At 36.4% G+C, this 26,607-nt stretch overlaps 1 protein-coding gene across 2 annotated transcripts in view; it reads left to right on the top strand.

Moving 5' to 3' along the window:
• The window catches only part of LOC129275107 (rho GTPase-activating protein 21-like), a 44,581-nt gene extending 25,915 nt beyond the window's left edge, over positions 1-18,666 (top strand). For both annotated transcript variants that reach the window (XM_054911891.2, XM_054911890.2), the window contains 7 exons: positions 816-884; positions 8,897-9,059; positions 9,893-10,065; positions 10,743-10,898; positions 11,411-11,624; positions 12,123-12,464; positions 12,923-18,666. In XM_054911891.2, coding sequence (XP_054767866.2) covers positions 816-884; positions 8,897-9,059; positions 9,893-10,065; positions 10,743-10,898; positions 11,411-11,624; positions 12,123-12,464; positions 12,923-14,697 — 2,892 coding nt within the window. In that variant the 3' untranslated portion in view covers positions 14,698-18,666. The remainder of the gene's footprint in view (positions 1-815; positions 885-8,896; positions 9,060-9,892; positions 10,066-10,742; positions 10,899-11,410; positions 11,625-12,122; positions 12,465-12,922) is intronic.
• Positions 18,667-26,607: the final 7,941 nt, after the last annotated feature.

Here is a 26,607-nt window from a genome sequence, read left to right as displayed (position 1 = left end):
AGAATGAATGTGGTTGTAATCATTAACACTGATCATAAACACACTTCTACTGAATACTGTTAATGCTCCTTTTGGGAGGAGAGGTCAAGTTGGGGCAATCACTTTTCAAAATGAATTCAAAACGATTATTACGTGGGTGCGTCATGGTCTAGTGGTTCTGACTCTCGCCTTTCAAACAGAGGGTCGTGGGTTCGAATCCTAGCCGTGGTGTGTTTTCCTTCAGCAAGAAATTTATCCACACTGTGCTGCATTCAACCCAGGTGAGGTAAATGGGTACCGGCAGGAAATAATTCCTCAAAAAGCTGTGTGCACCTGAATCGGTAGCCTAGCTTAGCCGGGTAATAATAATCGCAGGGACCACTGGGAGAACAGTTTTCGGAACTGAAGTGGCTACCCTGGGTAAATATGCCGTTATTATTATTATTACCTTGTTATCTTGATTAAACCGGAAACATGTATATTATGAGTTAGGAATTTTTATTGCATTTGTGGTTCCATCAAAACTATATTTTTGGAGAAATGGAGATCGTTAACCCATCTTTTTTACGATCTTGTGTTTATGATCAGTGCTCAAATGAAAATGAGAAAGGATGCAACTAAACGGGTAACAAATGGCTGATTGTGGTGTGAAAATATGAAGTATAAACACACCTGTTACAGTTGAAAATTTATTTAATAATCGAATATATTTTCAAAGATGCCTATGAAATTATTGAACAAAAGTAACCTTGCAAAGTGTAACTTGAACAGAAAGCCATGCAGAATAAAATCAAAATTTTCATGATGTAATTTATATCCTTTTCGTTTGTACACAGGTTAGTGACACAGAGACGATGCTTGCTTGGATTAAAGTGATTCAGGAGAACAACGATCCGCAGGAAGGGGTAAGTAATCTCATCATTCTCTCCTTTATAGAATATATGTTGGCTCATACAGCAGGGGAAAAAAATTACATGGGGGCTCAGGGCAATTTCTCCCCCAAAATGCTCAAAAAGAGCCCTGAAAATAAAAAAAAGAGCTCTTGAAAATCCTCATTCACTGCAATGTTGAAGCTTATCCAATGTTGCTGATTTGGGCAGTTTTTTGTGAAAGTATATCCCGTATTAAAATGAAGCAAATATATTTTGTTTTGCCTGTTAAACAGTCAGGATTAAAAACCTTCTGAGTAATTTGTATTATGTTGATGGTGATTTGGAGCATGTTTGAGTTTTTTGATGTTTTCAAATTTTACATTTTGTCGATATCGTTTCTAATATTCAAGAAAAGTAGATCACTTGAACATATTTGCAGTAAAAGAGAGGAATTTATTCAATCATTTAAAAAATCAATATGCAAACCAAAATATATACAAAATCACACATGAATGTACAATATAGGTTAAATTATTAGGGTGCCCCTAAAAGCAAAAGCTTGATGAGTGGGACACCCAATACATATACATAAACGTACATAAAATGCAGATCATTGCTAAGAGTGTGACAAGAGAGGGAGGGGTTTCAAGTACACCATGTGAACTGATTTAAGTAGACCAACTGATTGTAGATCCAGTGAATAAACCAAAGTGGAGAGGGACATACATGTATATGGGACAGGGAATATTGAAAAGGAGACAAATTGAAGTCTGGTTCAATATGCCATGGTCTAACTCAGTGCTAAAATCATGGGAAGCCGAATATATAAAACCTTTGCTTTCATGGTATGTTTCTTGTTTTCACTGTGCACTTTCAGATGCTATAATGGCGAAGAAAACTAGTTAACTCATTATTACCAGATGGTTAGGAATGATCTGTGTGATACAGATGAGCGTATAAATCAAACCTGTACTGTTAGAGATTTATGTCACTGTTGGCTATCCATAGTTAAACCACAACTTTAATCCAGAGTTTAAATAAAACTCAGGTTCAGAATACGGGCCATAGAGTTTGAGGGAGAGAGAGAGAGAGAGAGAGTAAGAAAGGACAGACAGGAAGATGGAAGTGACAGAGAAATTCAAGATAAACCACAATGAATATTGCATGCCAAGAAGAGAGGAAGGCTCAGTCACACTTGCAAACCCAACTCCAGTCTGACCAAATCTATTCAGTTATTTCCAATGACATACCAATAGTCAGTCTGTAGTCTGTTGCATCGGTGTGACTGGAGCAGAAGGGAAGAGGGGAAAGGGGCATAGAAATGGGTCAGTGCTTAATGAGTGAAGAGTGAAGGGAAGAGAAGATTGATTTGAGGGTCATATCAGGGAAGGGGCTTTTAGTACTTCTTGCATTAAAGTTATCTGCAATTTTGACCTGTTTGGGACACTCATTACCTGTAGAATTTTGTGTATGTTTATGAGCACATCAGGGTCCCGTGTTGCAAAGAGTTGGGATTGATCCGATCAAACACATGTATTTGAAAATCATCGGTCTCGTAATTTTACAGAAAGGAAATTTGCAAAATGTCCCTGAAAGAGGAGCACACTGAATAGTCATAATGATGGATGCATGAATATTTATCTGTATGAGAAGATATTTTGAACAAGCATGCATTTTGGATGTTGACATTGCTGGCTTTCCATAGTTGTGGTTGATGGGATCAAACGCAACTCTTTGTAAGACGGAACCCAGATGTCTACATGTATTAATGATCTCACAAACTTGCAGATCCTTTTTATTGGTCTCACTTAATTCCATAGATATTGTACTATTAGAGCATAGAAAAGAAATTCAATCACATCATTTCTCTAGCCTGTGAACACAATAACCACAAAGTTTATTTCTATCTGCTGAAATCCCCTTGAAACAGTTCATGAAATTACGACAATATACGATAAATTCCCCATCACAATATTCTGTTCCTTTTCAAATTTTACTTGGAAATGTTTACTATACCATTTGTCCTACTGTGATTTGAGAACCTACATGTACATGTACATGTATTTCCCAATGCTGTGGTTCATAGCTCGTGGAAGCCATGGGTAACTGGACTCTAGTTTGCAAAAACACAATCACTTCCCAATAATGATATTCTCTTCAGAATCACCTGAAGATGTTAAATGTAACTAGACGATTGATGATACATACATGATGTAGTATGGTATTTCTTAGTCCCTCTTTCCCCATATTGCGGTTTCGTAGCAAATGGATATTGGCTACAAATTGTTAAACAGGTGACTGCATGTACAGCATGTCAAAGGGTTTGGTCACTTGGCAGAAAAATGGTTGTTTCCTTACATTTGGCTAATGAGGTCAGATCTGCCATGATTTTGTGCTTCCTCGTACTGCTGAGTTGAACATAGAAACGCCCACCGGTCGATTACTACATCTTGTTCTCGTCGCTTCAGGTGGTTGTAGTATTGCCCTTCCTGGGGTGTAGTTATTGTCTTTCCTGTACAAATAATGTAGCGCTTCTTCTTGAGTAATGTTTTGCTGAAGCTCGGAACCCCTCCATGGTCAGTTTCTTGGATTCACTCAATAGTTTTTCTTCATAGACTCATCATTAGCGACAAGGATGCTGCCATGGGAATATGCTTATTGTTGGGCGGCGTGTTTAAATGTTTGTACAACATTCAAAACGGTTCATGTTTAAGGTACTGTTCCATACATCCTGTGGTTAAAAAAAAGTATGTCTGGTTGATTGTTCCTTAATGGCCTGCTTTATCATCACAGTTAAAGATATGAAGCTTTGGGCCACTAATATGCTTTTCACACTGCACATATTTTCCTTAAGACCCCCCCTAGCCCCACCAATTTTCCGTGGTTAAGCTTAGCCCACTTATTTTACACTACGTTTTAGGAAAGTGGGCTAGCATGGTAAGTAATACGGTACTATCCAGCCCTGCAAAAACGCAGGGTTAGTGGCTTATCATGGTGTTAGCACCACATTTGTGGTGCTAAGAGATGCAGTGTGAAACAAAATTGGGCTAAGGAAAAGTGGGGCTAAGCATTAGCCAATCACAGAAGTCAAAATTGCACATTAATTACGCTGTGTGGCAAAATCATCAATATTTATGAGCTGTGCATTATTAAACCCCGGTTAAGAAAGACAGTGTGAAACCAAAAAAAAAGAAAAAGTATGGGGTTAAGGATAGTATGGGGTTTATTAAAGGAAATGCAGTGTGAAAAGCATATAACAGTTAGCAGTTCAACCTTGGACTGCATATTGTCATAGCAGACATGTTGATTGGTCTAGGAAAGTATGGGGTATTAAGAGAGGGGGATAACAATTTTCAGATTCTGGCACAAGTATGTGAACAATGAACATTAATCATTTCTTCCATGGACTGAGTGATGCATACAGTTGTTTGGCCTATAGCCATTTTTATGATATTACTGTTGACTTCCTTTTTTATGCCTTCAATTTTTCAGAATAAGTACATGATTGTAATATGTTCCTTTTATAAAAATTTACTTTCTGTATGGTCTACCCTATATACATGTAGTCAAACCAATGTCTTTATTAAATGATCAATCTGATTTTGTTGCCCATTTATTTGTAGGTAACCTTCATTTGTTAGTATGATAATTCATTGACCCATTTGTGACAATGTTATTTTGAAGCCTTTTGGTGAAGAATGATCTGCTCTTATTTTTTTCATGTCACAATATATTTGCTTTTCTTTCAATAAATTTAGGCACGTTGCTTTTTAAAGTTCAAGTAAATGTATCGAATGTAAACAGAAATGAATTTATCATCTCCAGAAGTACTGCAAACTTGGCAATTTGCTTGGTAAAAATAGCAACGTTTATCTTTCCAACCTGTTGCCAATCTAAAAATTCCAGTGATCAACTGACTATTTTGCTTCACGTTTTACAGCAAAAAGTGGGAACAGCATAGCACTTTTTTCTTCTAATTTTTCATGTATTCTACTTTTACCTGTGTGGTTTGTAATGCTCTGCTCGAAATGGTATTACATGTACATGTAGGCTATTAATTGTGGTCAACTCCGTTGGTTAATGTTTGTTGATTATTGAAATAAAATCTGTTTCACAGTCAAAGAGGAAGAGGAAGGCAAAAATATTGATTTATCAAGTGAGGACATCCTGTTATGAAGCGTGCATTTTGTAAAAATTAATGATTGAATGTGGGCATACATGCACCAATGGAAATGCATACCTACAATAAATCAAAAACTTAGCAATACTCCTAGTGAACCAAGACAGAATTCCAACCTTATATTACTCACAAGTATAGTGTATTCAAAACTGTGCTGATAGTGTCATAAGAAATTGCCAGTTAAAATGCATTTTTAGAAGTACTGTATGTGAGCACTACTTTAACAAATATTCTTAAAATTATACTCTAATGACATTATCAGTAGACTTTTGTGAATGTTTGTTTATTATAAAACTTTCATGAATATGACATCAATGTAATGATATTATCAGTAGACTTTCACAAGTATTTGTTTACCAGTAAACTTTCATGAATAAAAAAGCATTTTATCTGACAATTTTTTGTGACACTATCAACAGACAGTTTTGAATACACTATACTAGTGAGTAAGGTTGGAATTTTGTATTGGTGCACTAGGAGTAATTGTAGGTAGACAGTAATGACAATACATGTATCTGCAAATAGTTTGTAATATTTTGGGTTTGATGGTTTTCTCTTGTTTCGACTACATACCCAGATTCAGCATCAATATCAGTGATATTCCTTTTATCAAAGGAATATAATTTTATATCTGAATATTATTATAGAGAATTATGTAGATTCATTTTACAGTAGGTAGTTTGAGCACTAAGTTAACTGTAGATACTATTTGACCTCATTATAGAAACTTCCTTTATTGTCGAGTGTTTTTTCACATGATTTTTTCTTATATAGAGACAGTCATAATCTTTTCTTTGTGATGTGTGTGATATGAGTTAAGCTTGTTGAATTAATTGCACTTCCTCCCACATTGAAACTGATAGTTTCAATTACAATTAGCTTTGGCAATGATGTGTAAATTTCAGTGGCTTCTATTCATTTAAGAGTTCTTTAAATATGGCATATTGAAGTCTTTCCAAAAAAAATACAGATTTTAATGTTAAAGTACATTGTTGAAGGTCTTAGATAAAATTTTTGAAAATTTTGTGTTCCTGCCACACATATGAAAAATCATTAAAAATTTGTTAAGATATGATCTGACAAAGTTACATGCAAGCAACATTTTTTTTTTTTTCAGACTCAATGAAAAACATGGTCTCCCTCTTGTTACTAAATGTGCATGATATGTATCAGTTATACATTGCCAAATGTTGTGCATATTCATTTACTTATGATTTTTCTTTTTGAGTCAGCATCAATAATGCATGAATTCGTATACTTTTGTCAAAGAAAGTGCCCTCCCCCCAAATAAACCTTTGAAATTATATGAAAGGTACACAGATGACTGGCAAAAAATATAATTTCCTAATATAAAAGCCATATAGTATGGTCCAATAATTTCAAGCTTTATATCTGGCACTTGCAACTTATGTGCTTTGTAAACTCTGTTTAATGTTGTTGACTTATAAATGTTAGTATGTTAACAGCCCTTTCCATATTTGTGTATCAAAATGACTTGTATGTTGCAAGAATCATTTCAAGGTTTTTTCCCCTCTTTAAAAGTTTCTTGGTTGTTGGTTAGTACGATATAGTACAGTGTAGGTGGGAAGGAAGTAATGAATTTCTTTGTGGAACGTCATATAGTGACGTACGTGGGTGACCACTTACACTTGAGACTCGAAGGGACATCATACACGTTCGTTTTAATAGTCATACCCACATCGTCCAGTGTAGTACTGCTGCAGTGTGCTCGGTGATTGTAAACACTTCTCGATTTGAAATGACTGTTCGATATCTATTGACCTTCAAGTTTTTGGATGTTAAGTGGAGTACAAACACAAAAGTGTATTTTAATCTGTATGGTACATGTAAGTATATTTTGTAAATAAAAATAGTTAATCATTTGGGTGTTGCTTATCACACAGAATATCAAGCAATTGCTTTGTGCAATCATGGTAGTCGGGTCCATGGTGAAATAGAGCAAATATAAAATGTCAACACTCCATTTTTACATCCAATTATCATGAAATTTTTCATGCTGACAAATTAATTACTTTTCTCATTCAGGCTGCTCAGTGAAGTTTACATGTATTTCTCCCCTCTTTTTACATGTATCCTGGGGAGCATTTCATCAACATTTTTGTCCGACAAGTTGTTAGATCTGACAACTTCCCTTGATTTTGATTGGCTGAGAAGCACTGTTACTATGGTAACTGTCAGATAAAATGGGACTTGTCAGATGAAACGTCTGACGAGTCCTTTCTTGAAACATTCCGTAGGTCACAGATACTTGTGTTTGCTTTTGGTTGTCTTATTATTTTAAGTAGAATGTAACTGTTAGACAATATAACATATCAGCATTAAAAACAAACTTTAGTGGGCTTACATTTTAAGATTTGAATTTGACTGATTTTCACAGGTGAGAACATGTAGGCCTCTAGCATTATTTGCTATAACCTTGATATGGCAACTCGAGTGTCATGACATTTACATAATATGTCCCTTGTGTCATGTACATGTAGGTGTAAGCCCATTATGAGTTGAATGTCACACTGAATGTCACATACCATGCTGCTAATGATTCTGATGGGGCCAGTCGGTGTGACCTGATCCCTTTACTATGTCAACAATTCAATCCATGACATGGCCATAGGCCATACTAAGTACATTACATTACATCCCCTTGCCTTGTTGTTCACTTGTGCTCATTACATCATAACATCTCCTTCAGGGTACACTACTGAGCAGCATCCGTTAGTGATTTAGAGGAGGATCCTGGAGCGCAGGCTGTTGCTCGAGACTTCTCTTTATTAATGTTTTATTTGGAGATCTATAACAATGAAGGAGAGCACTCTGTTGCTTCATTGATTAGTCCGTCTTCCGCTCTTTGCTTAGAACTGGAGATAGTGGTTGATTTAATTCCACGTAGCTTGATTTAATTGTTAATATTCATTACAAAGGAAGTAAGGAACATCATCATAGTTTGTATACTTCTCTAGATTACGTTGAAAAACAGAACAAGGAAGCGGAAGTTCACACTGTTTATTCAATCCTTGTTGCTTGAGATTCTATTACGGAGGAAGTTGGTTACTTCAAGTTGAACCTCTTGTTGGTTACTTTGACTCTTTGCAAGCAAAGATCTTCTTTAAACATTGTCATGGGGATTCTCCAATTGGGACAAAATGAGAAGAACGAAGAAGTTTAAACTTTGTGTATAGGGTCCTTGTTTCTTGAGTCTTTGCTACTGTTGTTGCTGTGACAGGAAAAGTCCAAGGATGGACAAAGTATGTCTGTCTTTTTTGTATTTTTTAAAATATATTATGGTTGTCTCTGGAGTCTGAAGTGAATCTGTTGATGCTTCCTTCCAGCTCTACATCTTCCGTAATTGCACCTTGGGAGATGTTTCAAATGAAAAAATGAAATGAAAAAAAAAATGCTAGCATTGAAGCAATTTGTATTATTGACTCATAGAATGTTATTAAAATTGTGTGGTTAATCAGTATGTGTTAGAAACGTGAAATTTACCACACATTGTCCCCATTTTCCTGCATATAAACAATAGGACATATAAAATCTTGACATTTTCCTTACAGATGCCATAGTCCTGTTGAATTACTTTGATGATTTGAATTTGTTTTCAATCTGAGCCATGTTTCATAACAAATGCATAATTTCTATAACAAGTTTACTATCAGCCAGTCATTTAATAATTTAAGTAGCTTTAAACTGTTTTTGCAAATTTGTTATAACAAGTTTTATGAAACGGTGTCCTGTGGTGTCCATAGGAAACAATATTAAAGTTGAAAGTTCCTGAGATTCTCTCTCAAAATTCCATGATCAAGTCTAATCTCTTGAGCTCTTTTTTCTTTCGTTTGTTCATGAACAGGAGAAAGAGAACAACTTACTGCAGCTTTTAGACAAACCTAACAAGGGTGAGACGCAACCTACTCCCCAAGGCAAGGTGCCGTCACCAAGTTCTTACAGGAAAAAATTCTTCAAGTCCGTAACCTCACCAGGAACACAGCCCAAGCCAAGACCAACAGCTAAAGGTTAGTACATGTGACCAACCACCAAAGAACCCACAAAAAGTCTTGAAATATGGAAGTTTAGTAAATTGTCCCTTCTAAAAGATGAGATTCTATAAAGCTTTTTAAATGACAGTATATAACCCATTGCCAATGGAACACCAACCAACATAAAAACCACAAAGAGTCTCCAAATATTGAAGTTGGTTGAGTGTCCACTATGAAAAAAATGAGATCTAAAGCTTTTAAATTACAGTAAATAACTCATTACCAGTGGATGTCTAACCACTACAAACCCACAAATCTCCAGTTATGAAATTTTGTTTATCCTTTCTAAAAGAGCAGATCCTTTTAAAGCTAATGACGTACAGCTCAGTACCAAATGGATGATTCTAACCCACTTAACAAAAAAGACGAATATTAGATTCCATTAATTGTTCACTTTGAGAAAAAGATGGATTTAATTTCACAAAGTCTATTGGAGCACACTATCACTCTTTCAATATTGCGCTAAGGTTTAGCAAAATAGAAAAGATCAGAAGTTTTTTGGTTATTTTCAGGAAAGGAGTAGGCAGATTACCCCTAAATTGCTCTATTTGTTTCACTCTGTAGGGGATATGCAAGTGGTAAAGGTACATGTATTGGTGGAATTATTCAGATATTAAAGCTTCATTCAAATTTCAAATTGGAGGTTTTGTTGCTTCAGCTTTACATAATTAAATTAACTTAAAATCCTTTATCATTTTGTAATCTAGTTCAAAGTTTTGGATATATAGAGAGCTATTGAAAACAGATCATATTTCAGCTTTTTGTATGTTTGTATATTGAATATTTTGATATTGTTTCATTTTGCGCAGAGGAAATGCTCGCCAAGGCCAAAGCCAGCCAGAGCTTTGCAGACCGGATGAAAAGGCACATCCGTGGACGTGGTCGGACAGGTGGCTATCCGTACCCCTTGGATGATCCCATGATCGGCAATGCTACCTTCGGAGTCCCTCTGGAGGAATGCGCTTCCTCACAGTCAAATGAGGTAACCATGACCTTTAATTGATTAACATGTTCGAAACTGGAATCGGGGTCCTGTAACTCAAAGATCAGCAATTTATTGCACAATAGATCTTTGTGATCGATAATTCATTGTGATCAATGCAATTCATTGTCAATAGCTTGGTGTTAAGGGGCACAGGTGCCCCCCCCCCCCAAGTTATTGGAATTAAAGAATTCAGTAGCAAATGGGTTAAATGAGTTAATAGGTTAAATTCCCAATTGAGGTCATAAAGCAAATGGAAGTTTCAATTGAATTTTTCCTTAGTTCCAGATTGCAGTGTTTTGCTTAATGTACACCATAGGACCTACCTATCTTCATATGCATTATCAAAGCATGCACATTTTCTTCCAGTGAATCAAAATATTATGTTACTCCTCATTGAACTTTTCTGTTCATCATTGTTGTATCATACTGTGACTCAATATTCAGATTCTATTTTAAAAAAACATAAAAACTCAAAATAGTGAGGTCTTAAATAGGCTAACTTATCAAACTTCTATCAAAGTTCTCCACTATTTATCAACAAATCTGGTGAGAAGGATGGGGGGGGGGGTAGGAGGACCTTTCTGCAAATCCACATATGTTGGCATGCTATATGCAACATGTAGTAAAAGAACCATGATTATTGTCATGATAATTGGTATTGTGTTTTTCCTCAGCTGGTACCGATGGTTATTGAGATCTGTTGTTCCATTGTTGAGGCTAAGGGTATGGACATCGTCGGTATCTACAGAGTTCCAGGCAACAGCGGCGGTATCTCTTATCTCAAAGAAGAGCTCAAGAAAGGAGTGGATGAAATCGATCTTACTGACGAGGTACAAATAATTCAGCTGTATCAATTTATAGTTTGGGTTGCTTTGGTGAATAAATAATGTGGGCCCAGTTTCTTTAAAATGAAGGGTATTTGCATAGACAGGCGATTAAATTGCCAAAACATAATCCCTGTTGCTTTTATTGAAGTGTACATATATTGAATCATGCAATTCATCATTTCAACTGTTTTTAACCTTTGCCCTCTTGGACATAGAAGATGCATAATTTATGAAATGTATTTTACACCAAAAATTTTGAATATTGACTATCACTAGGCCCATATGCCTGCATTCATATGATGGACATTGCCCAATCATTCCTATTCTATGGACATTGTAAAATCCTCATTCATTATATTTGAATAATTTTCTCTATATAAATGATGGATAATGAATAATAATGATACATTTGCATGGCAATTCTCTTCTGTTTGAGGCATAACTATCTCCACTTATTTATCAAAGTTTAAGCTTCTGATAACATCTGTTTTCAATATTTTTCTGCTCAATCACAGCGCTGGCAAGACGTGAACGTTATTAGCAGCTTGCTGAAGCTGTTCTTCCGTAAGCTCCCCAACCCCCTAGTGCCCAACAACCAATACAAGGAATTCATCGCAGCCAATCGTCTGGAGGAGCCTTCAGAGAGGATGTGGGCTCTGCGCAGACAGATCCATAACCTTCCAGATCATCATTACGAAAGCTTCAAATACCTCGCTAACCACCTCAAAGGTAAGTTGGAGGCAGATCAAAATGATCCACAATTACAACTGAAGTTGTTTTCGAATGCCAGACATTGTAACCAAGTCCTTTTCTCAAAATTCAAACCTTCTAAACCACTCAAATCTGAGACTGAGATATGAGTTAAAATGAAATATCTTATAGTAGCTGTTTTGAAAAAAAAAAATGAAATTAAAAATTGCACATAAAAATGATATCAGGGTATTTATTGATTCAACACTTCTTAATAGACAAAGTTAGCTTAAAAATTAGTGTGTGGCACTAAAATCTCACAGGGTTTTCTAAATCAATAGAAAAGACTACCTTTTCTTTGTATGGCATTTTCCTCAACTTTTCACAAGTGTCCAGATGAAATCATAATGAGTTAGTATGACTGCAATGTTGAATGAGATCCCTGTTGGAGTAATATTTTCTATTAATTGAAAATATACTTCTAATTTGGCTTAATCAAATGTAATAATGCGCAATTCTTTCCTCTGTCTCTACCAGGTGTTGCTAACAATGCGGACGTGAATCGCATGGAAGTCCGCAACCTCGCCATCGTCTTCGGTCCCACCCTGGTCCGCTCCGGAGACGATAGCATGGTTACCATGGTGACCGACATGTCCGACCAGTGCAAGATAGTGGAGAGCTTGATCCTCCACTGTGATTGGTTCTTCAGCGATGACGTGGAGAGCCAGCAGGATGTCCCCAGCGACGCCATGAGGCTGAACAGCTGGGAGAAGAAGAAGGGATCGAGGAGGAGAGGAGAGGATGAGGAGGATGGAGGGGGTCACAGGGAGGAAGAGAATGAGATGGATAAGACCGGTCCACTGAAAACATCTTCAATGGGTAAGACACCACTGAACTCTAAAGATAGTTGTCATCTTGCCCACTTCTATAGTTTGGACAAGCATATCCTAAAGCTTAAAAACAAACTCATAAAACAATAGTCAGAAGAGAAATAAATGTTCTAAAAAATTTTACAAGAAATTCACTTATTCATAATTTCACAGTAGCTAGAGGTAGTGATGGATCAGGCCAGGTTAGATACAATAACATTTTGCAGGCCATCCTTTATGTGCAGAATGGTGGGCCATCTTGTTTAATCTGGCTTATCTGCTCCTGCCTAGAGGAAGGGTATTCCTTAAGTTAGTATTCTAAATTTTGACTTTTGTAACCAAAATATGTGTTTTGGGTTTGTTTGTTATATTGCCCAGTAACTTCTTGTGGGAAATGATTTTCTGTTATATGCATTCTTCAGATGGGAGATGTAGCTCACTTATGCCATTCTCATTACCTCTTTACAGAAGATGTCCATCTTGGTGTTAGGAGCCTGTTTAGTTCAAAAGACCTCATTCTCTCTGTGAATACTGCTGCTCAGCGAAAACTGAAGTCGCCCAACAAGCCTTACTCTCCAGACAAGATGGACACAAGTGAGGTCAAGTACAGAAGACCTAGCCCGGAGCCCCCTCAGCTACATACCATCAAACTTCATGATCAGGAGTCGTTGCGTCTTGCTGTTGGTCAACAACCAATAACAATAGATGTCGGGGATGAGAGGTCTTTACTTGCAGCTGGAATTAGGAAGGACGATAACAGCAGCAAGGTGATTCTACGGCAGAACTCTCATGGATCCACCGATTCCAAGTCGAGCAGCGGAAACGAGGAAAACCCAAAGGAGATGGAAGCTATGTTTCAAGGTTCTCTCTTTGGTTCCAGCAATAGATCTTATCAAAGGTCCTACTATCAGAATTTCCAGTTTGGTTCTACGCGAGGTAGAAAACTGTCGGACTCGTCGGAAACTAGTCAGTCGTTGAACCTAGAGCAGGAGTTAAAATCCCTGACTAATGCAACAAAGACGGAGACAAAGCGAGACAGCTGGGTGCAGTCAGACTATTCCAAAGAGCGTGAGCGGATAGAGCGTCAGCACGCTGAGGCGTTAAAGGACTTAGAAAAAGAAGATAATACAAATATTGAAGAGTTATTTAAGTCGAGGGACTATCTTAGTGAGCTAGCAGCTGTTTCAAATAAGATCATGGACTATACAAGTAAAGGTGTTGAAAGTCCATCTTCAAGTCGGAAGCACTCGCTTGAGAAGTCTTCAGGTAGGGGTCAGTCTAAATCCTCCAATAATAACAATGCATTTGTAGCCAACACTGCACCTAAAGAGGAATCAACCAAGAAGCAGCCAAATGAATCGTTTACTTCATCCTTGCACATTGATGAAAGTGACTTTGTTCAGTCTATGAAAGCCACCTTTGAAGAAAGATTGCAGAGAGTTTTACACCATGAGAGTGAGGACGATTCCTCCCGACCTACAAGTCTCGTCAGTGAGAAAGACACTCACCATTACCCTGATGAACCCAGAGGAATTCATTATAGGAGTAACTCTGTAGATAGGTCCGAAGTCCTGCGACGTAGGTTAGAATCTCCTGCGTCCTCAAGATCAAGCTCAAACACTAATTCTCCTGTAAGGTCAAAGGACGGTAGCAAATCTGCCAAATCCAATGTAACCAAGTCTCCTCATTCTCCCAAGAAGTGCAGTCGAATTGAAGTCATCCTCACCATGGAGAAGAGAGAAGCGACTCCAACGTCCCTCCGCGACAACATCACCAACAATGCCCAGGAGTTCTCAAAGACTCGTAGAGGATCTGCCAAAGACACTGCGTCCATCAAAGAGAAGAACAGGGAGAAGAGGCACAGGAGACACACTGTTGGTGGTGGCAAAGACATGCAGAAAGCTGTCAGCGAGCACCTTGCGAATGAGGAATCTAAGAAGATCAGCGCGGTGGATAGACTAAAACCATTCGGTAAAGAGAACTTGAAATCCACCTCCAAACCTCAAGACATCAAATCATGGTTAGAGTCAGAGCGACATCGCAGCACCAACAGCAGCCCTAATCTCGTAAGCACGGTTCAAGCATCCATCGCAAGGTTGCATGCTCCAGAAACAGACAAACAGAGGAAAGAAAAGGAACTCCGCAGGAAAAGCACGCCTGTTCTAGGCACAACCGATTTCAACAACGAACCTCACAAACTCTCGAGGATGCCAAGATACTTTGAAATTGAATCATACTTATAGACTGATCGAAGGGTCTTTGTAAATTCAGCTACTGAAATTTTTTTACAGTAACCATGACATAATTTATACATATATGTTTATTAGCTGAGGGAGAGAATGTGAGAGAAAAGTTTTATAGATATATATGAAAATATATTCCCTTGGTAAGTTATTCTTGCTTGTTAACCCCAAGCGATTTACCAGTCATAGCTATTTATATGTTACCGTGTTTTGTCCATTTTTGTCCAGAATGTTTTTATGTAAATTGCTACGAAGTAGCATGGAGTGCTATACGGGTCTAAGTTATTGACTAAAGCTTCATAATTTTACACGATAAACAGTAAATTCATTTGTCTGTTAGTGTACAGGATATCAGGATTTTATCTGTGTAGACTTCTGTACGGTTTTAATGACTAGGTTTTTTTTAAGAAGCTGGAGTAGACAAGGAAAGTTGCAAATACTTGAAACTTTAGCTTCAATTTGATGATTGTAAGGACTGTTATGTTCAATGGATGCAGCTCATCACATCAAGGAGTGTTACACAAGGAGATATGATCAATATTTTACAATTGATTGTAACTTTCATACATAATTTGTCATAGAGGAAGTTACACATATTTGTACCATTATATTTTCCACGTTACTAGGCCGTAAGGGTGTAACATTAAGAGGATACAATTGATATGTACAATTAATTGTAATTTTTCTACAGGGTTTACCATCGACTTATCATTTAATTGTAAAATTGTCCTTTTTTCACCCAATATGGAGAATTTCTTAACAAAAATCATGAATTTGCCAAGCATATATTATGTGCTTGGTAAAACTGCAAAATCATGACTTTTGTTAAATTCTATAATCTTTTCAGTCATGATGGAATCTGTGTGGACTGTTCCGCCCTACTTTGACAAAAGGAAGCAAGTGATATATAAACCAAAATTTATTCTTTGTTGTGTTTACACCTGACAACTGATTTCTTATTTAAGGCCAGATATCAAAGAAAAAACACTGATCCTGGATATGAAATGTGGCTTGTCTACCCTCATGCTAATGCATTGGCATTTATGTAAATTACACATCTTGATCTTTTACAGAAAATTTCATATTTGTTATTTTTTGTTGCCTTTTGTTAAAAAAGGGTGATGATAATGAGGAAATTAGTCTCACAGGATTCAATCTTTTATTTGACTTTATGAAGATAGAAACAGTGCAGTGATGTGGAGAGAAAGTACATTGATGATCTAGGTGACATAAAATACCTGGGGCCCATCTTACAAAGAGTTGCGATTGATCCGATCAATCGCAACTATGGAAAGCCAGCAAAGTCAACATATGAAATGCTTGTTTGTTCAAAAAAAATTCTAGATATGAATGTATATCCATTAAGTCATCGATTTTTTGACAATTTGGTGTGTTTTCCTTTGTTTACAAAGGACATTTTGCAAATTTCCTGTAGAAAAAATTATGACACTGATGGATTTTAATAGAGTTATGCTTGATTGGATCAGTCGTAACTCTTTGTAAGACGGGGCCCAGATTTGACACATTCCAAGGCATGGGTTCTGGATATGAATCAATGTTATTCTTTACCATCATTGGTAAGAAACTGTCAGTTGCCTGATCCGTATGTGTCACTTTTAAGAAACCTGGCAGTAAAATATATATTCTTGATCATTATATTTAAAAAAAAGGAACAGATAATGTTTTAAAATAATTTTTGTCAACATTTTTTTTGACGAACTTGCCATTTGTTGATGTAAAAACAATTCTACAGATTTTTTATGGGTTAGCTCTTATAACTTAAATCTTTAACAGTTTCTTGATTTTATATCAGAATGATTTTGTTGATTGTAATTTATGAAAGCATTGTAATAGGGAAATGGAGATCAGTATTTTCACCAAAACAAAGTTATCTGGAGTGAACAGACTTATTGATTTTCCCCCAAAACAAACAAGTCAGTATGCAGAGGGAAAGGGCTTTTAATATGACACAATCCAGAAATGTATTTTAAGGGAATTATTTATATTGCATATAAAATATAGAACTACAAATAATGCTGCAAAGAAAGGTTGCTATTTGAATATTAGGTTCATGAATGAGAAGGGTCGACACTTTGGATATTAAGCTACATATACTATGTCAGCTGGAATAGAAATACTCCATTTGCTGATTTAAAACTATGAATTTAAATCGCATGTGACTTTTATTTTCACAAAATTTGTTCAAACATATCTAAAATATTAAGCACATCAATTCGGGTAAAATAAGACGGCCACTCATGTGTAGAACCAAACTTGTCATTTCTGTTAAGCAACATTTATTATAAGCACTGTGCGACACACAGGGTACCGATGGCATGAATGCAGGTAGCATAATCTAGAAATGATGGTTGACATGTGGTAATTTTGATTAGTTTGATAAGAATTCTCGAGAAAAAGAGTGGAATACCAGGATATTTCTCACATGGATCTTTTCATAGAAACCTGACAATAGGAGACTAATTGCAATGCAATTTATCTGTCAGTAGAAATGAAATTTTGACAAAATAAAATCACAATTTTTCTATCATGATTCTGACTAATAGATGTTTCACGTTTGGTAATGACCATGTATTAAGAAATAATTCTCACATCTTATTGTCACATTTTGTTCTGTTGCACGCATTATCATTCAATGGGGATGTTGACAATAATTTTTACAAATTATGTTTGAAGTAATTGATGGATGTTAGGTAAACTTTCTTTTATCTGTTTACAAAAAAAATTACATAAATAAATTATAAAACAATCATTGAATATACAAAGTGAATGATATCTTAATAAGCTAAATCATTGTTTTGGTTAAGACTGCAAATCATTTTGTTGTTTGATTCCTGTTTTAGATTATGATCAAAACTGAGATACTGTCAATGTTTGTGCTCACTGAGATGGATGAGTATAACATTTAATGAAAACTGGAGTGAACAATTAATTAAATCTTAACAAAATATCTTAAAGTAAAATTCCACATGATCTTGTGCACATATCATTATATTCAAGGCAGTTGATTAACCCTCTGTATTTGATCAGTTACAGAATAGTATTTATTTCACTGTCAACTCATGACTTTGACATGTAATATGTAACATTTCCATGGACTTCCATCAACTTTTTGCCAAAAATCTTGAGTGAAGTTACCCATGATCTCATGCACATCCTTATATTCAAGGCAGATATTTGGCCCTGTAATATTGAGCAATGACAGATTGATATTCTCTTTTACCGTTAGCACCGAATTGCACTGTCATGTGTGAATTTCCTCCTTTTCCTAAATTTGAACAACAGACATCATGTTATCTGATAAATTTTGGAATTTTTATTCTATTTTTTTTTCAAACTACCAATGAAGATATTAGTGAATAATTATTCTAAGTGAAATCTTATACGAAAAGGTTTAAATGCAAACCGATGAAGTGAAAATGGGATTTTTTAAGAGCTACTTGTAAAATGACAAGCAAACATGTGTTTGATTGATTATCTCTTACAGCCATTAATATTTTGAGACTCCCACACAACCCTTCTAATAACTCCACTGCTGCCATTGTACAATTGCCAGTTCCAGAGAAGTAGATTATTGAAATGCCAGTTGAAGGCATTATGTAGACAGGGTTGGATAAAAATTAATGATATTTTCACTTATTTCTGACAGATTGAAAATTTGAAGCTGTATCGTAATGTTTATGTACTTTATTCTTTTCTTTATTTAATTTAAATGTGCATTTTGGAAATATATGTGTATATTTCTAATTCTAATTACATTTCTAAATTTTTATATGACTAATCAAGATGGCAAATGAGCGAGAAGATTGATAGTATTGACAGTTTATTATTAGTTGTCTGCATATATTTTAATCATTGTTATTGAAGGATATTTGTTCCAGTAAGTTTTGTATTGCATTTGTACAAAAAATGATAGTTCATTAGCATAATATTAAAGTGAATATTTCTTTATACATGACTTCATGTGTGTTATTTTGTTTAAAAAATGAATCAACTTAAAAAAAAATGAGAACAGTGGGATGAGCGTTCTGATCATTTTTTTTTTTTTTTGGGGGGGGGGGGTTTACCCCCCAACCCCCATCCTTCCCAACTCTTTTTTTAGCAAAACATTCTGGCATCACTGATGGGGAACGAATGCCAGAACTTCAGTATTTTTTTTCAGAAGCAAAAAAATATATATACACAGGGCTGCCTGCCAAGTCTCTTTCTCCCCTTACAACTTTTTTGAGCGAAAAATTCTGGCATAACTCAAGGAGAATGAAACCCATAACTTCTGTATTATTTTTCAGAAGCAAAAAGAATATTATATATGTATCCATTTCTTTAACAAATTATATATGTATGTATATTACCATTGTTCTCTTCATCCATTTCTTTCACACAATATTTAAATAAAAGAGTTGCCAAAGCTGTAGTACATGTATAACTTCACACATTTGTATACTTTCTCCCATACGTGTACTGTATCAAAGCAATAGCTTTGATCCAGCTGAGGCATGGCGGCTTGTCATTGTTCAAAACCCACCTTCACCCGACAAAGGAAATTACAATGGGTATGGTGTCGAAAATCTGTCTATCTGACGGTCAATCGGATCGGGGTCGCCCTAGCCACTAACCCGTGTCTGTGGTCTAGTGGTTAAGGCACCGGCGTTCAAAGCTGGGGCCCGGGTTCGATTTCCGGCAGAGACATTTTTTCGGCATCACCAATTTTTCCAAAAAGGGTAGATAGCTCTGGGGAACCTTGATTTAAGCTACGCCTACCATTGTTCTCTTCATCCATTTCTTTCACACAATATTTAAATAAAAGAGTTGCCAAAGCTGTAGTACATGTATAACTTCACACATGTGTATGTATATTACTATATATATATGTATATATGCCTACATCCTACGAAAGGGCGAAGTCTATGAATGGGTTTATTCCGTCATAATACACATATAGACATAAAGAAGAAGGTAGAGGGCGATAAGGTGCATTGCGAAGTGCGAACAACGAAAGAAGACCAAAAAAAATCACAGATGGAGAAATATATATATATCCTTGAAATTTTGAAATATTTTGAAATATGACAATGATCATTAAAACAAAGATGTTACCACTGATTCATTGATGATATGGTGATGGTGATAATGAGTAGGCCCTCTGATATTGGTGATGAATATGATGATGGTGATGATGTCAGATGAGTATGATATGGTTATGATGATGATAATGATGACAGAGATGAGTAAGATGATATTGATGAACTGATGATGATGATGGTGATGGTGATGAGTATGATTCTGATCGTGATGATGATGAGACGACAGTGATGAGCATGATGATGGTGATGATCATGATAATCGTGAACCCTTAAGTCAGTATAAATAGATTTATTTAAAATGTATACACCTGGCTCTATGTAGTCCTACAGTGCATGACTTTCATTAATAGGAGCCAATCCATGGGAGGTCTTAAAGGAGATGTCCACTCCGATGAAAAGCAAAACTACTAGAAAAAAAAATTATAAAAAAGTATTGGTGAAGGTTTGGGGAAAATCCATCTAAAGTTAGGAATTTAAAGTTTTTGATGAGTGACGTCTTATACAAGCAGCTGCCCCATATGTTATGTGATATAAAATGCACAAATTTTAATTTACAATGGTTCAAGATGACAAAAAAAGATGTGAAAATAATTTGTATATTGATATTGAATAAAACATTTTCAAAATCATTTTTTTCTGGAAGAAAATGACACTTCATAATAAATTGGAAGCTGGTTGCATCTGACGTCACAAAAAAAATGATAGCTTTTTAATTCTTTGATGGCTTATTCTCAAACCTTCACCCTTAATTTATTTTTTGATTTTTTTTTTTTTGTTATTCGTTAGTTCACAAGAACTTTCGGATCAAGATACACACTCTCAGTTGTCCAGCCCATTTTGTCTGAATGAAATATATTTTGCGGAAATGTTTGTTGAAATCGTCACGATTTACGTGCCGGATTTGCATAATTTTACAAAAATGGGCCCATAAAACCGGTAAATGCACACTCTTTACTTTTATAGTTAGTCGACCTTTGCTCGGCCAAATTCAAAGGCCGAGTTGGAACTACACGACTCATCACACCCGGCATTCATTGCAAATTGAATTGCCGAAATTGTCCGCGTCGAAGCTCAGCTCAGAGAATTAAGGGAGTTCAGGCTGAAATCTGGCAGGCCCAGAATTTCTAGGCCTACAACTCTAACGTCAGTTCTACATTTTCTGTCCAGTGAAGTATCGGTAAGTATGCAAATGATTGTGTTGTTTTCTCATGCTTTTTCTTCAGGAATTGGTAACGTCCATGGATTTCGGAGATGAGGATTGACGGGATGGAATCGAAACGAGGAGCGTCGGCTGACCGAACGGGGCCGCCGGGGCGCGGCCTGCCCCTGGCCCTGGACTTCCATTCCAGTTTCAGAAACGACAAACGTTTGCTTGTTTTAATTTAACATTCCTTGGTTTATCCTGAAGCGTTGTGTTGTGCTCGCACAACCCTTCGAGAACCGCCCTTCCTCTTTTTTTTCATGAATTTGCCACTGGCACTGTTGTCTTTTGTTGACTTGAAGTTGAAGTTGTAAAACTTGTAATTTTGTATTGTAGTAGTTTTTTGTACTTTTTTGTAGCCTAAAATTTCTAGAACTAGAAGTACCGGTACGGTATAACGTTTCAGTGATCTAAAGACTTTAAAGTAAAGCCGTTGTCTAGTGCATGGGATTGGGGATCAGGTGGGGCTTCTCTTGAAAGGGTGCATTAACTAGTCTTCTAGTACATGTACAGTACATCTCTCTCTCTCTCTGTTCTCATCCCTCCGCTTGGTTCTGAGTAGACCAAAAGCTTCAGTCTCTGTATTTTGGTTGTTCCGCTGAACTGCGTTGGCTCACTCACCAATACTGAAGAGCTTGGAGGCCCGTACATACAGACAACGTATTTTAGCAGTTACGTTAGATCTAACACTCCTAGTACCAATGAGGTCCAAACATTATTGTATGGACCTCATAGTCATAGGCGACATTACCCAAATTATGGGTTGGACAATGCTGTTCTGATTTCCAACCCAAGACTTTGGTAAATGTACGCATTAATACAAGTTGCAGTGTTAAGATATAACTTTTATTTGGTCGCATTTAATTTAGTAAGTTCTAAAAATAGTTGAAATTAAAATGGATTATTGTTAAACTTACATTTCAGGCCCTTTTTGTTGATTTTCGGTGAGCGTTCCACACACCTGCGACGAGTGATCAACTCCGAAGTGATACGCGTACTAGCCTCTTGTCGAGGCCCTGGCGGCTGCTTCCCGAGCGAAGCGAATTGGGCCTGGCGCGAGCCAGGGCCTCTTGACATCTGAACTGAATTATATATTCATGAGGAACGTCTTCCTAATGAATATACATGAGTCATGATATTACCGGTCACCGAGTAAACCAATGTCAATGAAATGTCAGGGCTGTTTCGTTTTGGGTTCGGAATACTATATAGTATAGTAGTCCATTATTCTGCAGGGGATTCATTTAATTGCGGGACACTAAAGGGGATATAACCAGCAAAATGCTACAAGTAGTGGTGGTGGGTGGGGTGAGCATTTCTGCCCGTTCCCCCTTTTGAGATTTATAGTAAACATTTTGGAATTAAATATGTTGTTAATACTAGTTATGTGCCCCCCTCCCCCTCATGAGAATCACGTACAGCACTATTTGTAATGGGGATATTTCGTTCATATTCTTTTATCTTTTTGGCCTTTTTTTTTGCTTGTCAAATTCAAAATTTTACTGGGAACAAATTAACAATATGACTTTCTATACATCACTTTTAGGGACAAACATTTTTGTGGGGGTTGGGGGCTTGCCAAATATAATCAATGGTGAAAAAAATGACCTTCTTTTTAGTGACAACTTTATAAAAAAATTGTCAAATTTTACGCGAGACAAAATGACCTTCGATCACTATTAGTTAAACACCATTTTCCGTTTTTTTCTTTTTGTGGGGGGGGAGGGCTTGCCATATTTTACGTGGGACAAAATTACCTTCATTTTTTTAGTGACAATCTTTTTTTTCATTTGTCAAATTTTACGCGAGACAAAATTACCTTCGATCATTGCTATAGTTAAAACCTTTTTTTTTTTTTTTTTTTTTGGGGGGGGGGGGTTGCCAAATATCACGTGGACAAAATGACTTTCCCTTTTCTTATTTTTGTGGGGGGGGGGGCTTGCCGAATATTACGCGGACAAAATGACTTTCATTTTGAGTGACCATTTTTTTTTAACTTGTCAAACTTTACACGAGACAATATAATGACCGGTTTTTTTTTTTTTTTAGTAAGAACCTTTTTTGGGAGTTGTCAAATTTTACTTGAGAAAATTCACCCCGCCCCCCCCTACTTAATTTGGAAAATCTTGGATGCGCCTCTATATAGTTTGAATCATAACGAAGATTAAGATCATGCGTATATATAGCTTACATCCACGGCAGAGGCGTAAACCGCCGGGGGCATGCAGGCTGGCCCTTGATCCCCGGTCCAGTGGATTTCACCAAAAAAAAAACGGGATAAGAGAAAAGGAATGAAGGAAGGAAAAGAAAGAAAGAAAGAAAGAAAGAAAGAAAGAAAGAAAGAAAGAAAGAAAGAAAGAAAGAAAGAAAGAAAGAAAGAAAGAAAGAAAGAAAGAAAGAAAGAAAGAAAGAAAGAAAGAAAGAAAGAAAGAAAGAAAGAAAGAAAGAAAGAAAGAAAGAAAGAAAGAAAGAAAGAAAGAAAGAAAGAAAGAAAGAAAGAAAGAAAGAGAAAGGGAAGAGAAATAAAAGGCCATAAAAAAGCAAAAGGAAAGAAAAATGCATGCGAGAATAATTCCGAATGTTATGTCAAAATCTATTGCAAAATTGATATTTGTAATAAAAGTGACAAAGGTTTTGCTCGCTCGCCTCTTCATCTGGTAGGCGCGTAGCTAGGGGCGGTGCCCCCCGAAAAGGTCCCTCCCCCAAAAAAAAAATAAGGAGGGAAAAGAGAAAATAAAAGGCGAAATGAGAAAAGGGGGGTGTATATAACTTAATAGTTTATAATTGTTTTTCCTTTTTGGGGGGGGAAGGGGTCAAAACATTAACGTTATGTTTTTCTATAAATAGGTCTAATTGCTAAATATCCAGAGTTATCGAGACCCACCTGCTGATATTGCACTGGGGGTACACGATGGAAGGGTTAGGCCCAGGGGCCCCCGAAAGTTCTACAACCAAGATAAAAAAGAAATGAAGGGAATTAATGAAAAGAAAAGGAAAAGTGTAAGTTAAGATATCTATCTCAAATTTAGATTTGCACGAAAAGTTTTTTTCTCGCTTGCTTCACTCGCTTGGAACATATAAAGCAACTTTTTTCCCAGGCGCCATGTATGCCTACATTGGCCCGCTTTCTTTCTTTTATTTAATTTTTTTTTACTCATCACGCTACTGCCACACACGGGTTTGCCCAAATGATCGTGGACAATCATAAAAAATATCTTTTTCATACCATGTGACTGGGAAATTTTTGGCTCCACCCCCCCCCCCCTTTCGATCCCTGTATCGATTTTGACTTGATAGGGGCCTATACCTGATGTAATTTGCTTCATTCAATATAAAATCATAACGGATAGAACGCCTTGAATACAGGCCAAACAGCCTAACGACATTGCTGTGTCACGTGACAACCAGTATTAAACGAGAATGTGCACAACCCTTTGGCGACAAGATTAGCCGCAAAAGTTGAGCAAGTTCTGGACAAAAAGGCTTCAATACCCCAAGAAAAGACCAGGCGAGTACTATTTATACATTTTTTCCATTAGTAATATCTAGAGTCTAATTTAAAAATAGATTTCGTCATGGAGCTCCATGGTAAGATCTAGTAATTTAAGTCCAACATTTAATTCGCGTGCACTCACTTTTTTAACACAGGAATTAATAGCCATGGTGCCTAGAGTGAGATCTAACAACGGAAACCCGATTTTCCTATCGTTTTTATGTACATAAAATGTCACATTATGAAAAAGAAATCACATCCATATAGACGAAGAAATGTTTAAAATTCAGAAATATCGTACCTTAGACCGCAGTTACCGCTAATTCCTTTCAAACGATGATCGAAACATTGTCATCTTCGATCCTTTCGTTGGTCAACGTAAGTTGCCATCTTGGATGACGTCATTATCCTTACAGACGTATTTACCAGTCGCTATATATCGCGATTTGTGCCGCTGCTTTGCGCTTGTACATGTAGATGTGCGTGCGTTCGGAACTTGTCGCTCGCATTGATTGGCCAAGATATCGAAAATTTAATCGGAAAGCCTTGATAAAAGCACAACTCGTTGACGGCTGCCATATTTTCTTCTCCGGCAGAAAATTAAAAAATAAGGAATAACCCGGGGAATAACTCATCGGTAACGTATATTTTCGATATTTTATAGATTTTACAACGTATCAATAGAAAGATTAGAGTCTAAAGAAAATAGTGGGCCTTCGTTCAAGATAATATAATGTCATTTAGAATCTAAAAGAAATGAAAAATCTGGACAAAACCCACCCTCCGAATTGTCGAGCCAGATTACACATGCAGGCTCGCACTAACACACTACCGTCGGTAAATGGGGATTATAGTAAAATGTCAGAAATTGTTGAATAAATCCCCAGAAACGACGGTTATTCCTGTCTAGGTTCTGAGTAGCCTGGAGGCTTCTGGGGAGTAACTAAAAGTCATCTACTATACGTAGGTTTACTCCCGCATGAAGCCTGGGCCTGGGGATCATTCCTCTCTGTAGAGGCTAGGATTTCCCACGGTTACAGTAGATCTAAATCACAGATTGCATAAAACGTTTTGAGCCCTAACTAACGTAAATGGGCCAAAACAATATTTCCCCCCGAATTTGATATTTTTGATTAATTTTTTTCTCAATAAATAGTATGTAATTTAAAGAAATTTAAGAGCACGAGAGTTCACTTACCCAGTCTGTTATGGTCGCCATCTTGAAGTCTTTGTTATCGATACCTAGATACCACACGCGTGTATAGCCGCCAACTTAGATTTAAAAAATACTTGCATTGACCAAAAATATTATAAATCGTCAAATTCTTGCATCGGTCGATAAATATCAAAAACCATTTCGCCAGAGTTCTCCTTTGTACATGTACTTTTCATACTAGGCACTTTCCCCTTTGCTAGCGAAGTTCACCAGGGAAAAGTGTAGTAGAGCATGATCGGTTAAGGGTTAGCATTGAGGTGAATTTTTTTTTTTTAGATATTTCTATCAAAATTACTTTTAAGATAATCTTTGATATCTCAGGTTTCAAAGAACTCAGTTTCATGAAGATTGATAAATCCGAAGGTACTGGAATAGTCCATTTTATTTGTGGGGGTGCTGTTACCTCATCACGGACGGACATTTTTACTCAAATTAAATTCTCTCTAGTTTTATTGTTTTTAAAGTTATTCTAATTTGGTTTAGATGTTCTTGCACTCTGAACATTAATCTATTATCAAACATAAATTAGTAGAAAAAAAATATCGGGAAGTAATTTTTTTTGGTAGGTATGAACATTTCCATTTTGAAATTTCCGTCCGTGATGAAAAAAAATATAAAAAGTTTTTTTATTTTTTATCAGAATAGAAATAAAAAATAAAAAGGTGTAGAGGTATCTCACTTAACACTGTACATCATTTTATTTGAACATAGCTGAAATCCATATATTTTATCCATATCATAAACTCAATTAAAAATGATCACGGACGGACATTAATTTCATCACGGACGGACAATGTAAATTCACTCAAATTCAATTCACTCTAGTTTTATTGTTTTCAAAGTTACTCCAATTTGGTTTGGATTTTCTTGTACTCTGAACATTAATCTATCATCAAAC

The sequence above is a fragment of the Lytechinus pictus genome, chromosome 13 (genome assembly GCF_037042905.1).
Source record: "Lytechinus pictus isolate F3 Inbred chromosome 13, Lp3.0, whole genome shotgun sequence".
NCBI classification, from domain to species: domain Eukaryota; kingdom Metazoa; phylum Echinodermata; class Echinoidea; order Temnopleuroida; family Toxopneustidae; genus Lytechinus; species Lytechinus pictus.
The sequence above is the reverse complement of the archived record's forward strand: the minus strand, read 5'-3'. Positions and strand labels throughout refer to the sequence as shown.